Below are 24,025 nucleotides of genomic sequence, written 5' to 3' on the forward strand. Positions count from 1 at the left end.
TGCATGTCAAGGAGAATGCTTCCATGTCTGCACTGCTTAGGCTAGTGTGGAGAGGGACAGTGGGAATCACAAACTGTGGCTGTAGTGACCCTAAGGGCTTGTACACACTACCACTTATGTCCGTATAAGGTGTGTGAATAAGGAACCCCCTGAGTGGTGTAAGTAGGGTGGATTGATTTAAATCAAATTGAGTTAAATCACTATTCAGGAAGATTTGATTTAATCATGGATTTCTACATAAAAGTGCATTCTTGTTGGTTGTTATAACCGTATTACATATTCTTCACAACTCAGAGATAGATGTAGGTTTCATTTTTAGAAGGTACACTATACATGTTTTAAGTGATTTATTTTGAAAACTTTTCAGATTGGTTTTACAGCTATATCAGAAAACAAATGATTGGTTATTTCATTTACCAAAGGTGATTGAAGCAGATATTTATGAAGTCATTGGGAGGTGAACTATTTCCAATTCAACAGGTTAATCATTAATATTTGGAGGATTTTCTTGCCATGCTGTATTAGGGAGGAGAATATCACCAGACATTTAAATTGTTTTATTTAACTAAAACAACAACATTATGTATTCTGGATTTTTTTCTTCAACAACAAACACATAATATTTTAACAAAACAAGCATATGAATTTTTGAATTTAGTTAAACATTCAAATTTTTTAAAATCAGGTTTGTTTTTGTTAACTAAAATGATTTAATTTTTGGGTTAAAAAAACGAAAAAAAAAAACAACTGTCAACCAGGTCAACATGAGAAACTTAAAATATTGACTTCTGCAGCTAACTCAGTCGTCTTCACCTTCATTTTCCTGTTCGTTCATAATCTGGAAAAGAAAAACAAGCTTTCCTGCTTTTTCAGGTCCCAAATAATTTCTCAATTTGGAATGAATTAGTCCAAAGGAAGAAAATATTCTTTCTACACTGGCAGAAGAAGCTACTGCTGTTCAAAGTGAGATAATCTCTTCAGCGGTGTCTGAATCCAAGTGCTTAAGTGATTTCTACCAGTTCACTGGTGTGACTTTCTTTAAAACATCAGCAAACATATATTTCTTGAATGGTTCTTATTCCCAAACTGTCTCTTTTATGACCTACTGCCATTATAGGTTTTCCCTTCTAGTGAGAATGGTATGGTAGATATCAAATCAATGAAGGCTACACTCAAAGACCTCAAGACTTCTGGAATATGCTGCTCAGACAGTTTCACTTTTGTTTCTACTGCCTGTGCCTCCCTTCTCACATTTATCTCTAGACTTCTTGTTCAGATCTATTCTGCCCCCAACAATCTTCTATTCACTGACATTTTTGAAACTTTGGGCTTTTAGAGAGGTAAGGGATTGACTCTCTGTACACAAATTTGCAGAGGGACAATAGGGTTGAGGCCTGTTTTTTCTCACATCTTTATTTATTTTATTTATAAACAACATGCTTGTTAACAGCAAAAATATCTCTGGAGACACAAATCCACAGTTTGAGAACTGCAAAACTAAGCATCTCTGATGGGATCTTCTAGACTGAGCACTGAGTCCCGGGGTAGATAGAAAGATTAATCTAAATAATCTATACAGAAGCCTGTGGAACCCCATAAGATTGGGTTCCTAATCCATGAACTGTTAGAATTCATTTACAAAACTTTTCTTAAACATTACATGAATATATTGTCTCATACTATAGAATTAGAATTTATAATCCCTATTCCATGATGAGATGCATTATAGCTCAAAGATATCTTAATTAAAACCATCTTTAGATAAGTTTTTTCCTCAAACATTTTATCAAAAAAATCAGATTTAAATTTAAAAAAAAAATACAACTAAAAAAAATCATTGATTTTTATCCACTCTGCTTGTAAGTTACGCTGACCTAAGCGCTGGTATGGACAGTTATTGCCTCTCTCAGAAGTGGTTTTATTATGGGAGAGCTCTCGCCTGTTGGCGTAGAGCATCTTCACCAGACACACTACAGCAATGCTGCTGTAGTGCTTCTAGTGGAGACTAGCCTTCATATTCTGCACAAGTGGTGTGCTGCAGCTTTGCATCCTGACTATAGCATGGAGTATGCTGTTTAAGTTAGTTTTCTCAATGAACTTTGCTTCACAAGTTACTTGTGCCTTATGCAGATGAAATAAAGTTCACCTGCCTAAGTTTACCTGTTTGTGTAATGGGTATGAGACTGACTTATTTTGCAGTTCAAAGTTCCTTGAATGAGAAGGTGGCATACAAATAAATAAGTACTACAGCATAACCTCAGAGTTACAAACATCTGAGTTACAAACTGACCAGTCAACCACACACCTCATTTGAACCACAAGTACGCAATCAGGCAGCAGAGACAGAAAAAAAAAATACTGCGTAGTACAGTACTGTGTTAAATGTAAACTATTAAAATAAAGAGTTTAAAAAAAATTAGACACGGTAAGGAAATGTTTCTGTACTTATTTCATTTAAATTAAGATGGCTGAAAAGCAGCATTTTTCTTCTGCATAAAGTTTCAAACCTCTGTCAATGTTCAGTTATAAACTTTTAGAACAACAACTAACTGTTTGTTCAGACTTACAAACATTTCAGAGTTACGAACAACCTCCGTTCCTGGGGTGTTTGTAACTCTGAGGTTCTACTGTAGTCCGCCCATTAAGTGCTGTTACAGTCCTAATGCACAAACCAGTTGTCTTTTAAGTGGTGTCTAGAAACCTCCTGATTTTTTCACTTTATCTTACAGTGAAAATGATGCATGCTCTATCACCTTGAGCCTCCAGTTACGCATTTCCTGGTACCCTTTTAAAAGTAAAAATACAGGAAGCTTAGTTTATCTATTTTATATATTTACAGGACTGTCACCAGATCTCCAGTCAATGGAGCAGATTCGGAGAATTATGAGACCCACAGATGTTCCTGACACAGGTAAGCCATACACAATTTATTGTATCTTTATATGTATCTTGCTGTGATGCCAAAGCAAACTTACCAGTGGCATTAGAATATCAGAACCAATTTCTATTTATGCAGTTCAGAGTCCTGAAACAGTCTAATTGTGCTTTAATTGTAATCTTCAGTACCCTATTCCTGTTCCTACCTAAGATCCCAAGGCTTTCCTGGTGCATACTGTGAATTGTGCTTTTTGTTAACTGAGTACTTGTTTTGACAGAGCACCTGGGTGTTTGTTTTGCACCCTTTGGCTGCTGCTTGGCAGAATTACGAAGTTTGTATTCCTTGTTTAAGAGACTGGACTGTAGTGAATTATCCCAAATAAATAAAACAAGGCTTTCTAGAAAATCAATAGAATATGAAAGTGAAATGAGAAACTAAACTGAAAATACAGGTTCTCTCTCCCTAACCTTGGTTAAATAGGGCCCAAACATTTACAATTATTCAAAATCTATTGAAAATAACCCACATTTCTAGAGTTCTCTTGGTTTCTCAGGCCTCTGCTTCTCATCATAGCATCAGAGTTTAAATTAATCTCAGGTTAGTAGTTATCTCCATGCTGTGCAGGCTTGTCAGTTTTTTATAACCTCTACTGCTACTTTTCTGCTGCCAGATGTTGAGCTTGTTTGTATTAATGTTGTAGCCCTAAAGTTCACTTTTCCACTATCCTATTAATATTGCATAAATACATTTTATGGGGGGAGCAAATTGATCTGTCCTTTTTACCACTACAATAGCCACTTCTGTATCATTTTTATTGAAAACTACCCCCTTCCCCAGAACTGTAGGAGATGGAATTAGTATTTTGTTCCCTAGTATCAAAGAAGATCCTTAGCCCTGCATAGGTGGTGTCTAGTAATGTATGATCTTGCTTTGAGTAGTTGGTTTGAAGTCAATTTGCGTGTTAAGGGAGGTCTTATGAGAGGGTTATCTTTTTCTATCAGTACACCATCTCCTTTAAGTCCAAGATTTTATTATAAAGCTCCTTTTTCACAGCTGACTTCAAATGTCAGTCTGTATTAATTTTATTGTGTCGATTTAGGAGTGGGTAGTGTCCTGTCCATCACCATAAGCAAAATATATTAGGGTGCAAGTTAATACCTATGTAATTTGCATCCAGATGCAGCATGAGGCAAGTAGTGAACTTTCACAACACAAGTGTAAATTACAACACTAATTCATACCTAAAATGTCTCCTTACATTGTATTCTTTAACTGGATTTTTAAAAAAACATGAAAAGAAGAAATTTAAACTTCAGTACTTGGCTTCCATCAGAAAGAGTCTTAAAAAAGGAGGGGTTTTTAACCAACGTGTCTGGTGTCATTGCTAGAGCCAATCCATCTTAAGACTGCCTGCAGAATTATTTGATTCTAGTTCACAAGGACACTTTCTTCTGAAAATCTTGTACCTGCTCTTGTTGCAAACGACCCCCAAAACTACTGTAAGTGGAAGATTAAAGAAACACTTTTTTCTTTTCAGTTTACTTGGTGCATTTGACAGCACTTGTTCAGTTTCACTGTTCTGTTGCTGGGGCTGCCCTTGCCAAGCTATAAGACAGTGTTGACCAGCAACAGTAAAATCAAAGCTGAAACTGAGGAGGTTGAAGAAAAAATATGTGAGTAGAGAGCGAGAAAAAGGAGGGTTGGTCTTCTAAGCATCAACAGGGAAAATCTACTTAAATTCCCCCCTTGCCTCCAAAAAAAAAAAAAATTATTTCAGATATCTCTGAAAAGTGTGGTAGATTCCTAATAACTTCTTTAAATCATGACCGGCTGTTTCTCCAATCTAGTTCAGTCACAAATTATTGGGCTTGATGCAGAAATCATTGGGAAAGATTCTGTAGTCTGTTGGTAGGAGGTTAGACTAGATTATTATAGTCCCTTCTAGCATTAAATTTTCTTCACAAAAGCCTATGAAATTGAATTTTAACATAAAGTTGCACACCTTTAAGTTGGCAATATTGTGGGGCTCTGGCTGTTAAGTCTTTTTTCCCTGCGGCCTACCTCTATACTCCTGTCTTCAGTAATTTTAAATAGTATTTTCACCTTCATACACTTGATGTGATAAAACTGAAGTGGCTGGTGTAGTCTGACTATGAATTGAGTGTTTGGTAATCAGAATGGTCATCGGAAAATTACCACTGTGCTTTCCTATTCCAATGTCTTCAGAATTGCGTGTATTAATTTTATTGAGTATACTAAGATTCAGTCTATATGCTGTTTTCGTGGTGTTGGGAGATCATGTTAGCATACCATTAAACATACAGTGCGGTAGTACGATTTAGTCTTAATTGTATAGATGAAACCAAAATATGTTGTGGAGTTTTGTTATAGCACTGTAAATATCATGGGCCATATTCATCTAACATATTCATGACACTTGTGTGGAGTCATAAAGGAAAGGTCATATGATCCCCTTCATCAGGGGACAAGTGCAGCCCAAAAAGTGAGAGCTCCAGAGTACTTTCTGTCAGCATGTTCCTATAGAAATCTTTCTGTCAGCATGTTCCTATAGAGAGAACCATCAGGGAGGGCAGTGATGCCACCTTCTGCCCCCTCTCAAGGTACGTCCAAACCTAGAATTGAGGGTCTCAATCTCTTGCAGGTTCTTTAATATTTTAAAATAGAGTACTAACCAAAAAGCAAGCTTTCCTGGTAGATACAAATTGCTGAATGCAGGCAGTACATTTTAGTATTTCAGGTGGACTAGATGTTTCCATGCAGTCTCTAGCTGTACCTTGTGTTTTGGATGACCTGTCAAAATAGACAAGTAAACTTTAATGTCTGTACTTCATTTGGTGGGGATGGGACAAGTTAGGACAGAGCACAGTGACTGTGAAAAGAAATTGAAGACACCTTCATGGAAGATTATTAAACACTTACCAGAAACTCTTTCAGACTCCTCCTTTTTCTGGTTCGTTTGTACTGTAAAACAGTTTTGTTGTGTTCATACATCTGTTATCTATCTAAGGGTACATCTACACTGGAATAAAAGACCCATGGCATGGCTGCTTTGGCCTGGGTCAGCTGACTTGGGCTCGGGCTGCAGGACTAAAAATTGTTTTGTAGATGTTCGGGCTTGGTCTGGAACCTGGCTCTGGAACCCTCCCCCCTCAGAGTCCCAGAGCTTGGGCTCCAGCCTGAGTCTGAAAATCTATACAGCAATTTTACAGCCCTGTGATCCCAAGTCAGGCCAGCCACAGATGTTTAATTTCTGTGTAGATGTACCCTAAAAGCTCTAGTTAAAATGACAAATGTTAGACTTTCAGATTTGTCTATTTAGTTACATTTCAAGCAGGCAAGAATTGTTAAAACAAAGCCACTGTTTAGAAGTACAGATGAAAAGCGAATGGCTTACACACAGTGTGTGTCTACACAGGAGCCGGAAGGTATAAATTACAGCTTGGAGACATCTGATTGATGCTAGTGCTCTAAAAAAATAGAAGTGTGTCTGTGGTAGCATGAGTGATGGGAGAGGCTAATCACCCTGCATATAGTCCTATCTGAGACCTGTATGGCTCCTCAAATAGGAATTGACATTTTCCAGCTCTAGTGTAGACAACCTCAGATTTCAAAATGGTAAATGGGTTCTATGAAAAGTAGTACACCACAAAACTAGTGTTGCGGGGGGGGAGAAACAAATTGACTGAATCAGTATACCAAAATTTTGCCTCATAACATTTTATGGCAAAGTTGCATACCTGAAAAGGGTTTTGTCTGGGAAGAAATGAAGTAACTTTATTTTGGCAGAGTGAATAACTATTATGGGCACCAAACTGGAGTGCTGAATGCAGAACAAAAGGAAGAAGTGTGAACTGTTTTCTTTATAAATACAATGTTTTTTGGTATTTGATTAGTAGATTTATGAAGTAACATCCACACAAATAAGCTCATATGGCAAATTTTCAGCTTTAAAGTGTACAGTAGCATCACTTGCTTCAATCTAGATAAGACACTGAGCAGTAACTGATCATTTTAATACTGTCAATAGCTAGATTTATTTTACTTAATAGTGTGTTTTTCTATAACAGAAGACTAGCGCATTTTCATATTTGTAATTGAGTACCTACCTAGAATACCTGATTCACTTAATCCTACTATGTAGTTTTACTGTAACTACACTTGAAGCCTGACTATAAATGGAGGAGGTTTAAGAAGTTAAACATGTAAATTGAAATTATACATCTAGAGTCAAATGTCATGGCTGTTGTGGAACTCTCTGAAAAACTAATTGGGGCCTGGATGTAACCCATTTGACTGCAGCAATTTGTAACTAGGAGTACTAAAGTGGTGGTCTTGACTAGATACTATACAGTGTAATTAGATACATTTCTTGGTTTTTAGAGGTTTTGAGTCAATGATTCACAAAGATGAAATCCTTTTGACACTTCATATCAAAGAACGTACTTGCCAGCATGACTGCTGTACTACAATATTGTGGAGAGCCATCTGAGACTCTAGTTCAGAGACTGAACATTGATCTGTGGACCCCAATCAGAGTTGGTTGCTGCTCTGCAATTATGGATGTATAGCAGTACTCAAGAACTGCTCAGATAATCACAGTAAATGTGCTGATCTTACTATGTAGTTCATCTAAATGTTTTTCAATCATGTTCCACCCAAAAACCTCCATAAGCTTCTTACTAATCATATTCTATGATACTACAGCTTACCAGATCCCACAGGCCTTTAGCTGCAAAAGGTCACGGCCTGGCCCCAGTTCTACAATCTTGCTAGTTTGGGTGATAGCATTTGTGGATCTGTTGAGGCAAGGTTGGTTGGCTGATTTATTTATTTAAATAAATAAACTCAAATCAGCCATTTAAATCACCAAGCAGAAACCCGTGATGCAGTCTCATTGATATAACCATTAAAACGTGTTTGTTTACAACTAAATAGAGCCTTTATTCTAGATTTGGTTACATTTTTTTGATGTGTAGGAGGGTACACTATAAATACATACATTTATTTAAGCGATTATAGCATAGTCTTTTCAGATTCTTAATTGTACATTTTTAGTATGTTAGAAAATGTTATATTTCTTTACTGTATATAGTTTTTGCTCATGATTTGTGTCAAGCTGCTGTTTAATTAAACACAATAGCATATGTTAGCGTCTCTTATCAAAACATGTTTCATATCTACAACTAAATGATTTATTAAACAGATTAACTGTAGTCAGTGAATCAAGCTGATTATTTCAGCTCAAACTGGATAAATTTTTAAATATGCCTAAGTGAAACTGACTGGAATTTAAGTTCCCACTTGCCTATATCTCTCTTGAAAAAGAGTTTCCTAAGTTACTTAGGCTGACCTCCTTGTGCTGTAGTAATTAAGCTTGACCTCAAAAGTAAATTTTTTACCCTGAATTTCTTTATATAAAAAAGCAGCCTTTAACTCAAAGTTTTCGATAGGGGCTCATAGATGCAGCAAACTTTTTTAATGTAAATGTGGATAGAGATCAGAATAAGTTTAGGCCTTAACATATTTTGTGTTAAATTCAGATTTCACTTTAAACAGGTTTATTTTTAGAAAGAGACTTACTACAATCCTTTTTTCCCTCTCCCTCAAAATATTTTTTTATCCACCCTGTTTTGAGGAGAGCTTTTCATCATATTTGCATAAGTAATCACTGACTATTGATCCCCACAATTATAGGGTTTTTTTTAAAAGGGAATATTAGGACACTTTCTAAGATTACTGTCTTTCAAAGGCTTGCTATGTGACTTGCTGTGGTCGGATCCAGACAAAGATGTGCAAGGATGGGGCGAAAATGATCGTGGGGTCTCGTTCACTTTTGGTGCTGATGTGGTCAGTAAATTTCTCAACCGTCATGATCTGGATTTGATCTGTCGAGCTCATCAGGTACAAACTCTACTATCTTTGCTAATTTAAATCTCCACTTCTAGTCTTACTTTGAGGTATTAGGGATTGAAAGAATTATCTTCATTTATATTTAGAATATCACTTGCAGGTACCTTAATCTGCAGAATCCATTTCCCAATCTAGCATTTACAGTTTGACCGGATGTAGTTGTCTTGGTACTTCTAGAAGCATCAAATACAGGGGTGTTCCTCAAAAAACAATATCTAATTCCTGTCACCAATATTTTGTAAATACTTATTTCAGTTTCAACAACCATGAAGTCATGCCTACTCCGCACCCCCACATTATGTAATTGCTGTGACACTCTTGTTCAGTGGAGCATGTGAATATTTTACAAGAACAGTTTAGGTGCCTAGGCTTCAAGAATGGTGTAGACTAGTGGCTTAAAAACAGGACATGGAATCAGAGGCACTGAGCAATACAGCTTAAGCCAAAATTTAAGTGACACTGATTTGGGTGGTCTATGTTTTTGGGTCTCCAACTTAACACCTACATTTTCAGAGATACTGAGCCCCTTTAAATTGTGGAAATATAAACAAATGTAATGTGTTGAAATCCGCATTCCAGAGTTGCTAACTTTATTCTGGTTCCAGTACATAGATAAATTTTCCCATGGAAGAATCTATTTGTGCGATTTGTTAAAGATTCTGAAACTGCCTAATGTAATGCTTAAGTATGCAGATGACTTTAATGTTATATTCCTTTTGAATAGAAACATTTCATTAAGCTTCGTAGACTAAGAATTAACCTCTTGAGAGTGGTTCCCATCTTGGAGTTTAGGTTTCACTACTTGTACTGGTTTTTTTAATCAACTTTTTCTACTTCTGGAAAATAAAAGGATGCAAGTTTTTACTGTATGTCTTGCACTAACAACATTTTGCACAGGCACTTTGATTGGACACTCATGGATGTGTCCCCACTGATGCAAGTCACAGATCTTTTCTCCTGCAGCAATAATTGTGACGGACAGTAGGTGTTTTAAGATCTGTACCTTCAGATGGCACTGCTGCCAATGTATCAGTTATTCAGGCAGTCTCTTAAAAAACCTGCAGTGTAGTTATAGCTTTGTTGATCCTAGGATGTTAGACGCAAGATGGATAAGGTAATATCTTTTATTAGACTAACTTCTGTTGGTAAGAGAGAGAAGCTTTTGAGCCACACAGAGCTCTTTAGGTCTGGGAAAGATACTCCCAGCATAATAGCAAGATGCAAGGTGGAACAGATAGTTTAGTATAAGTAGCTGGCACATGCTGGAAGGGACCATTCAAAGTAAAGTAGTCAGTTAACACATGCAGTCATAGGACAAAAAGGTGTATTAAACTGTTGTAATGATCCATAAATCCAGTGACTATGTTCAGCCCATGATTTTTAGTGTCTAGCAGAGTAATGAATTTAAGCTCCCAGGCTTGTCGTCTGAAAATGTTGAGTAGTTTTCCAGTTAGTGATCAAACCATCAGACAAAGAGGTGCCTTTGTAGTCCTCAACCATGATTGTGTTAATGAGGCTCACTGACAACTTTCTGATACCACTTATTATAAAGAACTCGAAGATCCCACTCCACAGTTTACCCAGAAACATAAGCATATCCTCAAATCCTTCCCCAAACAATTCCAAGAGAAACTACAAATTCACCCCCCATGAACCCATCCCAGGGACCTTCTACATGCTTCCCAAGATACACAAACAAGGGAACCCAGGCAGAGCCATCAGTAAACATCCCATGGCTAGATATGAAGAAATACTGGGACCCATAAAAACTATCCTCAAAACATTCCCCACACAAAGGGCCACCTTCCTCCAGGACGCTGCAATATTAAAAGCCTCCCTCAGAACACCATCCGCACCACGATGGATATCACTTCTCGGTACACAGAATCTCTCACAATGATGGTATGGCTTCCTGCCTCAAATATTTACAAGACAATGGATGACCCTCAGATGCCCACCCCAAACACGTCACCAAACTCATCCATTTCATCCTCACCCATAACGATTTTATGTTCAACAAACTTTGTCCAAACCATGGGAACAGCCAGGGGTCCTAGGATGGCTTCCCAATATGCCAACCTCTTTATGGGCCACCTTGAAGCAGAATTTTTGGACAAATGCACCACAAAACAAATGATACCTGAGATACATCAATGAGATTTCCATCCTCTGGACAGACCGCTTAAACTCCCTCATAATTTCACCACAACTTCAACAACCACCACCCATCCATTAAACTCTATCTGGAACACTCCCACAGTAGCATCCACTTCAGCCCTACAGATCACTACAGCTACCTTCATAGATCCAGTAACCACCGCAAACATACCAAGAAATCTGTTAAATACAGCGAGACATTCAGATACCACAGTATATGCTCCAAGGGAAAAGTCTAGGATATACACCTTAACACATTTAAAACCGCCTTCACCAAAGACGGACACTCCACCAGAGAAGTAGATTGCATCATGGAACAGGCAACCCAAGTACCCTAAGAATAACCGCAAGTACTACTTCGATACAGAAATGAAACCCCCTTCTGACCACACTCCCCTAGTTATCACCTAGCTCGCCACGCCCATAGAGGGTCTCATCAGACTACAACCCATACTTGAAGGGGACCCCATCCTGAAAGAAATCTTTCAGGAACCCCCACTTCTCTTCAAACCATCCCCCAAGCTCTTCATCAAAAGCAAGCTCCACACAGACCAGGAAACACTAACTCAAAGCTGCACCAGACCCTGCCAGAAGAGATGCAAAATCTTGCAGATATATCTCCACTGCTGCAATGATCAACACCCCCTCGCCCCCAACACCTCTTTCATGATCCATGGATCCTACACATGCCTATCGCAACATATGGTATATCTCATCCAGTGCACTAAATGCCCCAATAACTCTGTGGGTGAAACCAGACTATCTCTGGGCTCTCGAATAAACTGTCATAGGAAAAATAAGACAAATAATATCATATCACCTGTGGGTGAACACTTATCACAAAGGAGTCACTCTATATCTGACCTATCAGTCCTCATCCTCAAAGGAAACCTACACAACATTTTTGAAATTCAAGTGTAGTAGCTTGAATTTATTATTCTTCTATACACTAAAAACCCATGGACTGAACAGACCCTGGATTTATGGCTGCTTATAACAATCTGTAACCCACTAACCCCCTTTTTTTGTCTTATGACTGCAGAGGTGTTAATGGGTCACTCTACCTTGAATGGCTCTTTTGGAGTATGTGACTCTACCTTGAATGGCTCTTTTGGAGTATGTGCCAACTACTTATGCTAAACTATCTGTTCCACCTTACATTTTGCTGTGATGCTGGGAGTACCTTTCCCAGATGTGAAGAAGAGCTCTGTGGTGTTCAAAAGCCCCCCCCCCCCCCCAACAGAACTTGGTCCAATAAAAGATATTACCTCACCTACCATATCTCCTTAACAACATCCTTCTAGGCATTATTGTTGCAAAATAACTTCAGTTTTATGTCTGGACTATTTTTATAGATTTTAGACAAACAATGATGTTAAGAGAGTACTTGTGGCACCTTAGAGACTAACAAATTTATTTGAGCATAAACTTTCATGAGCTACAGCTCACTTCATCGGATGCATTCAGTGGAAAATACAGTGGGGAGATTTTATATACACAGAGAACATGAAACAATGGGTGTTACCATACACACTGTAACAATAGTAATGGTAATACCCATTGTTTCATGTTCTCTGTGTATATAAAATCTCCCCACTGTATTTTCCACTTAATGCATCCGATGAAGTGAGCTATAGCTCACGAAAGCTTATGCTCAAATTTGTTAGTCTGTAAGGTGCCACAAGCACTCCTTTTCTTTTTGTGGATACAGACTAACATGGCTGCTACTCTGAAACCTGTCATTATGAAAGGTGTTAATGTAACCGTTACCCAGACAATGAGGATTAGCTGCCCATGGAAGCTCTTTTATTTTAGGCGTATATTACTTTGTCTTCCATTGCCCCATGGTATGTATGTGGTGGTGGTGGGATGCAGCATGGAGATCTGCCTTACCTGGGAACTGGTCATTCTTGCACTATAGTTTGAGCTGAATTACTGCTTTCTCTTTAGTAAAGAGAATCATCGATATCTCTGGCAGATGCTAATTCTTCTAAGTACAGTAGAATCATTTTCATGAAACCTCTCTTTAGAAAATGGGAATTGTAACATGTTACAGGAGTTTGTATGAATGGCACCGGAGTATAGTAAGAGAATATGAGATGCAGTAGTAATGTGGTGCCTTTTAAAAATATTAAACGTTTGAATTATAAAACTACTTTTGTACTCAGCATAAGGTTTCCAAATATTTATCAATTGAAAGCATCGTCACCAAACTTCAAGTTTGAAAATCTTAATCAAATGTATCCGCATGTTAGCAATAGTTGTTTTTAAGCTATTTCATTTCAGATATTAAATTTTTTTCTGATTTGGCACCACAGCCCAGTGTTCCGTGTAGTCACCTCTCAATCATTAAACGTTGTTCCTTTCACTGCCTACTTTTCACCACCATAAGATAAGCAATTGGTGCCTGCCTAAGAACTCGAGCTTAGGTGGTAGTATGAATCTAATTCCTACAGGGTTTATCATCTCAGTAGATCGCTGTATTGACTTAAAATTTTTCCCCCCCTCCCGTTGACAGGTGGTTGAAGATGGATATGAATTCTTTGCGAAACGACAGTTGGTCACCCTATTTTCAGCTCCAAATTACTGTGGAGAGTTTGATAATGCTGGAGGCATGATGAGTGTTGATGAAACTTTGATGTGTTCCTTTCAGGTATACTATGCTGCTAGATTAAAGTTTAGTCAGTGTTCTTTTTTTAGTAGATAGGTTTATAGAAACTATAAATTGGCACTGAACATGCACCACTAAGGGAAAATAAGCTCCAGAAGATAGTACTACACAGCAGGCTGGCATCAAACCAACTTTGCCACAGGGAGCTCTTTAAGAGGCCTGGAATTCCTGTAAATAAACTTGCCATATTCCATAGCTGCCATATGCTAGATTCTTGTCTGCATTCTCAGTGCACATTTAGAACTGGATTTAATCTTCCTTCTGAGTCCAATTCTGGGCAGCAGAACAAATCCTTATTCAGAGATGATGGGATCCTGTACTGTGACTCCTCTCCTCAACTAGTGTTTTCTTTGTGCTTCAGACGAGTCACATACTAGCAGATTCTGTTTTTTACCCAGCTAGAATGGACACAAAAGCAGTTGGAAATTAAGTCAGTCTAAAGAGTAATATGTGGAGACATGAGTGGGATAAGGAAATAATCAGGGTGGTGAGGTTTATATTTTTTGCTCATCAAAAGTAACCAAACTACAGTCAAATTTGAATTGTCACATTGATTCATAATATATGAAACGTATCTCAATTGTCATGGACTTACTAAAAATGTTTCCTTGTTTTTTCAAAGATATTGAAACCATCTGAAAAGAAAGCCAAGTACCAGTATGGTGGATTGAATTCTGGACGTCCAGTCACTCCACCTCGTACAGCTAATCCACCGAAGAAGAGGTGAAGAAAGGAACAATGTCAAAACACCATCAGATCTATCAAGGACAAAACTCCATATTACAGTATATAATAAGTGTGCACTGTAAAACCATCCAGCCATTTGACACCCTTTATGATGTCACACGTTTAACTTAAAGAGACGGGTAAAGGATCTTTACTAATTTTTTCTAGTAGAAAGATGTGCAACACTGTATTGTAACAAGTATAGCTCCAAGTTCTAATATCCAACGTAGAGTAAAATCCAGATTTCAAAAATATCTATTGAATTACATATTCACTTATCACGGTTTTTAAAGTTGACCAACATCCCAGTTAAAACTTGATGTAATAGTTAGACCAGATGAGAGCATGATGTTCTGTTTGTGTAATGTGGTCTTATAGTTGCTTGATTGCTTTTACTTTGGTTATTTTGTAGCTAGAATGATGCAAGTATGGTATCTAGTCATGTTCCCTGGCTTTTTTTTTATTTTTAACGAAATACGGAAGGGGCTTTTTAGGACAGCCACTGATTTTTTTTTCTTTTTTCCCCATTCTTTCTAATCTTGCTATTTAAATGTGTGCCCCATTGTAACAAAAAGGTGATAGGATGGTTGTGAATAAAAAAGGCAAACTGTCTAAACTAGTGACCCAATAAAGCGCCCTGACTGCCCACCCTGACGGTCAGCATTGTTTGAGGGACCGAAAACTGTCTTGGTTTTTAACTTAAATTGCCACAGAATGGATTTGCGCACTACACTGTTTTAAATTATTGACATTACACTGTGCAGTGGCACTTCACTTAGAACTAAAACGGTATTGCCTATTAGTTGGTAACGTGATTATGTGGTACCTTGGCTTTAGGTCTTATTAGCACAAAACACCTTTGGCATGCTTAGCTTCCCAGTAACATACTATTTGCATCAAAATGCATCTTGCGTAGCTCCACAAAACATGAAGATCCTTATTTGATAAGCCTTGGAAAGCTGAAGTTTTTTTTCGTAAGAGGGTGTATTTAAATGGGTGTTAACCTACTGTTCACTGATCAACTGACTAGTGATGGTCGAACTGTCTAATATTGCCATGTGAATGTTCTACATGATTGTAAGGCTTATGTCACTAAAGAGTATATCCTGGATTTTCATGATCAAAGTTCATATATTGTATAGACTTTTGCTTTGTAGTGTACTATAGTAGCAATAATTTCTGTACATGATCAAGAGTTATGCAGTATTTCTTTTCCTGTTCTCTCCTTTCTTAAAAAGGTTCATATTGACAAATGGCAAGGTGTAGGGGAAGTTATAAAGTTGTTAGTAGGGTAAAAATTGTAAGACACAGATTTGATGTTAGGATGTAACACTATTGCATATGATTATAAAAGTTTTTATTGAACATGGCAAATTTGCCAAGATTCTTTGGGGGGAAAGCTTCAGATTTATACCATTCTAAATGTGCAACAGTAGATGTAAAACTCTTGACTTTAATATTGTCTTTGAAAATGTTAAATTGAGGATTCTGGCAACTTACATTCTATGAACCGGCACAGTATATAATGCAAAATGATTTCTGACACAGTGGGAAAAGTTCTTTAAAATGGATTTAAGTCTTTTTTCTAATTCCATTTTGTTTTAAATGCATATTTTAAATGTAGTTTTTCATTTAGTAAAAGTTGTCTAATTGATTTTAGAAGTCTGTCTGGTTATTATAAAACTTTTCAGTTGCTACTTAGCAATTTATTTTGTTAATACTTATCTTTCGGTCCTTGGGGCAGACTGGATCAGCTGCTATTTGGACAGTGGCTTAGTCTTTTCTGAGGCGAGCGCTGATTACTTGGTTCATAATGTTACGGTATTGTAACATCAGGACAGCCATACTATGCTTTTCTGAGTTGATCAGTGATGACTGTATCAGTTCACGTTTGGAAAGGCTGAATTTCTGTCCAGGCATTGGTCTCCAAAATTTCCTCCTCCCTCTCCCACCCCCCCAAAAAAGGGGGGAAATCACAATATCAAGTAGTGAGATTAATACTTTCAGAATCTAAGCAAAATTAGGAAATGCTTTAGGTATTTTAGAATACCAGTGTCTAGAGTTGGATAGTATACATTGTGTGCTCACTTGCATTGCAAATGTTTCCTCAAGGTGATCTTCAGAAGAGAATTCAAGTGTCTTCAGAGAGTGTCTGGCTTAGGAATTTTTAAAAATTCCTATTTCCTTTTATAATAGAAATTGAGGTAATGTTTTTCCTGGAGAACTATCATCGTACACTGGCAATACCATACAAGTGAAATCTGACTGAGGAGAAGTGATTTTTAGACTGGGTAGGGGATGGACTTAACATCTGTAACTAAAATGCCAGAATAAATTGTCTTAGACCTGAATACCCTGCCCAGTCCAGGGCTGACAACTCCTCTTCCACATCTAAAACATTCAGCAAAACAAGGAAAGACCAGTATTGATACTCTCGATACTTTAAGGGCAAATACAAACCTAACTTAAAAAAAAGTGGTGAATACAGGCATTAGTTTTAAAACGAGCAATTAATATCTTAATGCATTCTATGATGATGCAATCGTGTGCTTACCAATGTTGAATACTACTTGTCAGTCTTTTTTTATCTTGACATGAATGGGGTGATGTGTAACAAATGAAATTTATCATAGATGTCCCCCCCTCTTATGCAAAAAGTAATAGTGAAAATAGAACGCTTAACCTTTTACTGCACTGAAGGGCAAAATTTACTGATGCAAAAGAGCTTTCAGATTTAGTCCATACATCAATGTCTCATAATTTCACTTGCTTAGAAATGCATTGGGTGGTTTACAGGTGTGGAGAATGAGTGGGATCCCAATTTTCTTGGAAGATCTGAAGATATTTGGTACCATAAAAGCACTGTCCTGACTCATGGTGAGATTTGAGGGAATTAAAGTTTCTGGGGCCTACATTAGGGGGCTTCTTAACATTGCTATAATGTGACATTTGAGTTAATCTACTAAGTATTGAATTTGGGGAGTTTATTATGGTTGCTCACTTTTTATATCTATATATTTTTAGATCTCAAAGCACTTTACAAAGGAATGGAAATAATCTCCATTTTACAGATGGACAGATTGAAGCACAGAATTCTCAAGTTTAAAAAAAGGGGGAGAAGTGGAAAGACTTATTTTTTTAAGTGTAACTGAAAAATAAGTCACTAAAGCAGTGTCTACACTACAGAAATTTGGCACGTTACCATGGTGGTTATAGCACACTTCTAATGTATATTTTGTCCACACAAGTGCTCATGATGCTATAATAAACTTTTACCACAGTGTGGTCCACCATTGTCAGTCTCCACTGGTGCAATGTTGGTATGGACAGATTGCTGGTGTAACTTCCCCATAATTGGCCTATAGAGTGCCATGCAGTACTTAGGTGGCCAGTCTGGTCTACTTTCTGCGTTTCACTTTCCAGGCATCAAGCTGGCAGCAGCCACCAACTATACAAAAAAATATTCACTGTGGAGCAAAGCTGCATGAAGCTTGTGCTGGGAAAACTGCAGTGATTAATTTGATTCAGATCACCTGCATGTCTCCAAAAAGGTGCTTTCAAGCATTCTTCCAGCTGGCCAAAGGCAGACATGTGGACACTGGTAGCTGAAGAGAGGTGATTTAGGATCAACTGAATTCTCTGCAGTATTTTAGTGCAGTGGTGTTCAGCTAAAGGGCCAGTCATACATTAGGGGAGATACTTTTGGCCTGCTCTGCTCCATTTGTCATATTCAGGTAATACAAGAAGAAGCAGAAACCATCCCCAAATCCCCCTCAGGGGATTCCATCAACGTGAATGAGGCCTTGGCAGAATATTCAGCCCCTTTTATCTTCCTCCCCACAGTGTTTGGTGCAGGGATCATGTTGAGGGCAGGAAAGGTGAGTGGCTAATGTGTACTACCCTCTGGCTATCCACAGCTGGTATATGGATCTTGGTAACCATTTCCAGCTGGGCAGAGAATCAGCCAGTTGTAACTGGTTTTTTGCCTACAGTTTTTTGTTCCTCCTTGAGTGCAGGGAGGAGGGGAAGCTGCCCATTGCTAGGGGATCCCCCTGAACTCAGGCAGAGCCACTCAAGCATCTGTCCTTCTCTCCTGGGGTTCTTACAGCTTTGCAGGTGATGGAGCAGCCAGAACCATCTTCTCCTCCCTCCCCAGCAAAGCAGCAGGGGAGCTGCTGATCAACTGCAGCAAGCAAGAGAGCAGCTTCTCAGTCCTCCAGGCTTTGCAGAGGAAGCAGTAAGAGGCAGTGTCCCCTCTGCCTTCTTGTGGTCACAGGGCTGATTGACACTTCAACTGAACTACTGAGTGCCATTCCAGGAGCACATTTTTCAATACATAATCATTACAAATTTTCTTAAGTTACCCTCAAGGGCTGCAAGTTTGTGAACTGCTGCTTTAATGCATTGGTTCTCAATCTGGTCCAAAGAGAATGTGCAAGTGGCTTGCAGAGCTCTGGCTTATCCTATAGTGCTAGCTTTCCTTGTTTCTAGCTGCTAAATTGCATAAAACCGCTGGAAATATTTCTTCCATATAAACAACTTACGTTGGTGGCACAAGGATATTCACAATTGCAAATGAAGCAAGGTGGTTCACAGGTTAATTCTAAAATACGGCCTACACTAGAAAAGATTTTAGATGCTCTTTTTGTGTGTGTGCAGGCATTACTTGGGGTGTCAAGCAGTAAAGCAAGAAAATTAAGAGATGGGTCTTGTATAGTAAGCCCTGGGACAATAAACTAGTCAGATTTACAGTGGAAAATTCACCCCTTTTGCAAAGAGCTGGCCCGAGTTTTCAGGACTTGCATTTCTATCTAGCCCAAAGTGTTTTTGGATAGCATGGAGGCATTATGGATTGTATTGGTAAGGGATGAGGAGGATATAGATACAAACAGGAGAGACAGATCTCCCAGTATCTGCAAAAGGTAGGTGAGATTCCTCCACAGTAAAGACTACACACTCCTTCAGGGTTGGATTGTGGCCATTTCTGATTTTGTTGGTAGATTGCTATATACCACATGCCATCTCTACCATCTTTCTCCGAGTGCAACAAGATGGGTGAGTTAATATCTTTTATTGGACCATCTTCTGTTAGTGAGAGAGAAGCTTTTGAGCTTTAAGACACTGATTCAAGTTTCAGCTCCAAGTCAGTAGTGAGTGAAAACTCTTACTATCTGATGGACACCTAATTGTCTGCATGCACTGATTTTATTGGTCTAACTCACTTTCCAGTGGACAGGTGTTTATATCACATTTAGCTTCCCTGCTGGTGGTTTCATTAGGGAGGGTTAAGACTGAAGGCTGGTATACAATACAACAGGGGTTTCAAACTTCATTGCACTGTGGTCCCTTCTGACAACAAAAATTACTACACTACTCTAGGAGGGAGGACTGAAGCCTGAGTCTGCCCAAGCCCCATCACCCTGGATGGGGGAACGAAAGTCAGAGCCCCGCTTCTCCAGCTGGGGAGAGGGCCCAAGGGCTTCAGCCCCACATGGGGGGGCCTGTAACCTGAGACCTTCCACCCCAGGCTGAAGTCCTTGGGCTTTGGCACTGGACAGTGGAGCTCAGGCTTCAGCTTTGGCCCTGGGCCGGAGCAAGTCTTAAGGCCAGCCCTGGCACCCCCATTAAAATGGGGTGGCAACCCACTTTGGGGTCTTGACCCACAGTTTGGAACTGCTGCACTAGAAAACTAGATTGACCCAGCTGCATTGCTCAGAGGCATGACAAATCCACATCCCTGAGTAACTTAAAAAGCTGCGACTTAAGTGTAGACCTGCCCTTAGACTAGACTGCTTTTTGCCTCCCAGTTTCCTATCCTTATTTGTCCCCAATTCTGAGTCTTAATTTTGCACACTTTCACTGCAGTGAGTTAATATGATAGTTCTGTGCAAGGATCCATAGTAGTCTTATTGTTTTTGGTTTGTTCTTCCGGTGACTTGTAATTTTCAGTTTGCATGGGATTGGTTGCACCACTGATGAGGAAGAGAAGGTTGCTGAGCCCCTGGAGTGATGATATATATGTGGCTCATTTTGTTTGGATTTAGTTTTTGATTTTCTAGTACTTGTTGTTTAATGTGTATCATAGTAACACCTAAACACTTCAGCTAGGGTGGCCCTATTGTGCTAGGTATATAAATGACAGTCTCTGTCCCAAAGACTGTTGCGGTGTTGGAAATGTTAGTGGCTTTGGTTGAGATCCCCTCAGAAGTTGAACATTTTGTTGATTAGCCAGAGGAATCTGCCTGGTTCTGCTCTTCAGCTGTTGCTACTAGTGTATGTGGATGATTTGTTTGCAGTATTGCAGATGTGGAGAATTCTGTTGGGGTTTTACCCCAATAGTGTGAAGTCAGTTGTTAAATTTTGACCCCAGATTTCACACACCTATATTAGAATGGGTTGGACTATTGCTGGGTTGAATAGTTCAAGCAGAAGCTTACCTACTGGGTTGTGTATCTCTAGTGGCTTTATTTTATGGTGTGGAAGGTCTGTAAAGCTTTTGATTTGTAATGGTTTAATAACTGATCTGAAGCTCTGATGCATGTTTTGTGAGGACTAGGTGTGTATAATTTTAGGGTGTGTTTAGGCTCTGTCTTTGTAATATTTTGGTTTTGATTTGATTCCTTCCCCCTAGTTCCCCAGTTGACCTTTAGAGTCCATGTACTGGAGTAGGTTTACCTGGAGACCATCTTGCATGGGTGATCGTATGTCTATCATCTATTGTGACAAAGTTCCTCCTCTACCTTGGTGGGTCTTGCGCTTATTGGCGGATTTGCTCGCCTTGGAGCTTCACAGCAGCCCACAGTTTGGCCATTTTCATGAACCCACAGTCCAGGACAACTCCTCCTGTGCCCGACCAGGAGTTGGGAGGTTTGGGGGGAACCCGGGCCCGCCCTCTACGCCGGGTTCCAGCCCAGAGCCCTGTGGTATGCAGCTGTTTAGAGTGCCTCGTGGAACAGCTGTGCAACAGCTACAACTCCCTGGGCTACTTCCCCTTGGCCTCCTCCCAACACCTTCTTTATCCTCTTATACTACAGGACCTTCCTCCTCGTGTCTGATAATGCTTGTACTCCTCAGACCTCCAACAGTCCGCGTTCTCACTCTCAGCTCCTAGTGCCTCTTGCTCCCAGCTCATCACATGCACACCACAAACTGAAGTGAGCTCTGTTTTAAAACCCAGGTGCCCTGATTAGCCTGTCTTAATTGATTCTAGCAGCTTTTTGATTGGCTGCAGGTGTTCTAATCAGCCTGTCTTAATGGTCTCCAGAAGGTTCCTGATTGTTCTGGGACCTACTTAGCCTGGGGCTAATATCTGCCTCCTATTACTCTCCTATAGCCATCTGGCCTGACCCTGTCACACTATGTACAGCAGGTATTTTAATCTAAGTCATTTAGTGGTGTCCTGGGCTTGAGGATTGCTGCAGTAGGGATGGTAGTTCACTGAAACACAGGTTGAACAAGATCTGGTAGAGATTGCCATCCCTGTTTTGCTCTTCCTTGAATATTCTTTCTATCCTCTTCTGCATATGATTTTTTTTTTTAGATTCATAGTTTCCAAGGCCAGAAGGGATCATTATGATCATCTGGTACAACAAAGGCTATAGAACTTCCCCAAAATAGTTCCTAGAGTATAGTGTTTAGAAAAATATCAAATCTTGTTTTAAAAGTTGTTGGTAATGAAGAATCCACCACAACCCTTGGTAAATTATTCTAGCTATTAATTACTCACTATTTTATTTATTTATTTAACAGTATGTCTTATTGCCAGTCTGAATTTGCCTAGTTTCAACTTTCAGCCATTGGATTAATATATCTCTCTGCTAGACTGAAGAGCCCAGTATTAAATTTTTGTTCCCCTTGTAGACACTTTGTGTAATCAAGTCACCTTTTTGTTAAACTAAAGAGACTCAAAGAGCTCAATCACTATAAAGCATGTTTTTCAGTTCTTCAGTCATTCTTGTGGCTCTTCTTTGAACCCTCTCCAATTGATCAAGATCCTTTTTGAATGGTGTACACCAGAAATGGACATAGTATTCCAGCAGTGGTCTCACCAGTGCCAAATACAGAGGTAAAATAAGCTTTCTACTCCTACTCAAGATTCCCCTTTTTATACATCATAGGATCATGTTAGCTCTTTTGACTACAGTGCCAAACTGGGAGCTCGTGTTCAGCTGATTATCCACTGCAACCCCCTGATCTTTCTCAGAAGCATGCTTCCTAGGAGAGTCACCCATCCTGTCAGTATGACCTGCATTCTTTGTTCCTCAATGTACTGCTTTATATTTAGCTATATTAAAACACATGGTTTGCTTGCACCCAGTTTACTAAGCAATCCAGATTGCTCTAAATCGGTGACCTGTCCTCTACTATTTATCACTCTCCCAATGTTTGTCATCTGCAAACTTTATCAGTGATTTTGTTTTCGTGCAGGTCATTGATAAAAATGTTAAATGGTGTAGGGGCAAGAACCGATCTCTGTGGAACCCGTCTGGAAACACACCCACTCGATGACATTTCTTGTCAGGTTAATTTTATGGAGACAAGGTGGGTGAACTAATCTCTTACTGGATCAACATCTGTTGGTGACAGAGACAAGCATTCGAGCTTCCACAGAGCTCTTCTTCAGGACCTGAAGCTTGAAAGCTTGTCTTTGTCACCAACTTCTGTTGGTCCACTAAAAGATAATACCTCACCCACCTTGTCTCGAATATCCTGGGATCAACATAGCTACAGCAACATGACATACATTATTTTATATCATTCTAATTTTGTAGTAGAAACTTATGGTACCAAGTCAAATGCCTTAGAGAAGTCTTTCACATCAACACTATTACTTTTATCAACCAAACCTGTAATCTTATAAAGAAAAATCATAATTCATGCAAATCAACATGGGTTTATGGAAAATAGTTAAACTAACATTACCCTCTAATTCTTTATTAATCAAGTCCTGTATCAGCTGCTCCATTAACTTGGCTGGGAGTGATGTCATGCTGACAGGCTTATAATTAGCAAAGTTTTTATCCAATGTTTGATTGGTAGATTGGTTTAATAAGGTCATATGTCTTCTGATCAGTTTTATTTAGCAGCAATTTAAGGTTCAAAAGGTTCAAAAAGGTACCTTTAAAGTCTATGAAACTGGCAAATATTTCCACGTTTTTGCTTTGTCTCCCCCCAATTGCTGCCCTTCATCTGTTTGTGTATATAGATAAATCTGTGTATTCTAGGTTTTGTGTAATCAGGGAATGATTTCATTAACAGTGGTAAAAGGGGGTAGGCAGGGTTACCCAGAATCAGGGTGACACACTTAATGTCAATATTGAGTTAGGCTTGCAACTGGACCACAGGATGAACATCCTGGGCAGAAACCAACATGGTCATCAGTCAGCTGCCCTTCCCCTCTTGGTACTATTCTACCCATTATCTGCTCACATAACTTTGGAGGTTGAGCAAAGCAATGATACTAGTCAGTAACTTTTTTCGGAGTTAGGGTTTTTATGTGGTTCGGTAGTACAACCGTTTCAGGCTGTCTTCACAGCCTGGGTATCTACTTTATCTCCATACAAGAATTTGTCAAGCAGCAACTTCTGTGCTCTTGTCCTGACATGTAGTAGTTCTTCAAAAAAGCAGGCACACAATGATTCAAGGCATCCACTGCTTGGACA

General features: G+C 39.0%; 1 protein-coding gene across 2 annotated transcripts in view; it reads left to right on the forward strand.

The window, feature by feature from the left end:
* PPP1CB (protein phosphatase 1 catalytic subunit beta) overlaps positions 1–16,017 on the forward strand; it is a 60,717-nt gene extending 44,700 nt beyond the window's left edge. For both annotated transcript variants that reach the window (XM_073338619.1, XM_073338617.1), the window contains 4 exons: positions 2,840–2,911; positions 8,649–8,800; positions 13,485–13,619; positions 14,260–16,017. In XM_073338619.1, coding sequence (XP_073194720.1) covers positions 2,840–2,911; positions 8,649–8,800; positions 13,485–13,619; positions 14,260–14,364 — 464 coding nt within the window. In that variant the 3' untranslated portion in view covers positions 14,365–16,017. The remainder of the gene's footprint in view (positions 1–2,839; positions 2,912–8,648; positions 8,801–13,484; positions 13,620–14,259) is intronic.
* Positions 16,018–24,025: the final 8,008 nt, after the last annotated feature.

Source organism: Lepidochelys kempii, chromosome 3, assembly GCF_965140285.1.
Source record: "Lepidochelys kempii isolate rLepKem1 chromosome 3, rLepKem1.hap1, whole genome shotgun sequence".
Taxonomy (NCBI): Eukaryota; Metazoa; Chordata; order Testudines; family Cheloniidae; genus Lepidochelys; species Lepidochelys kempii.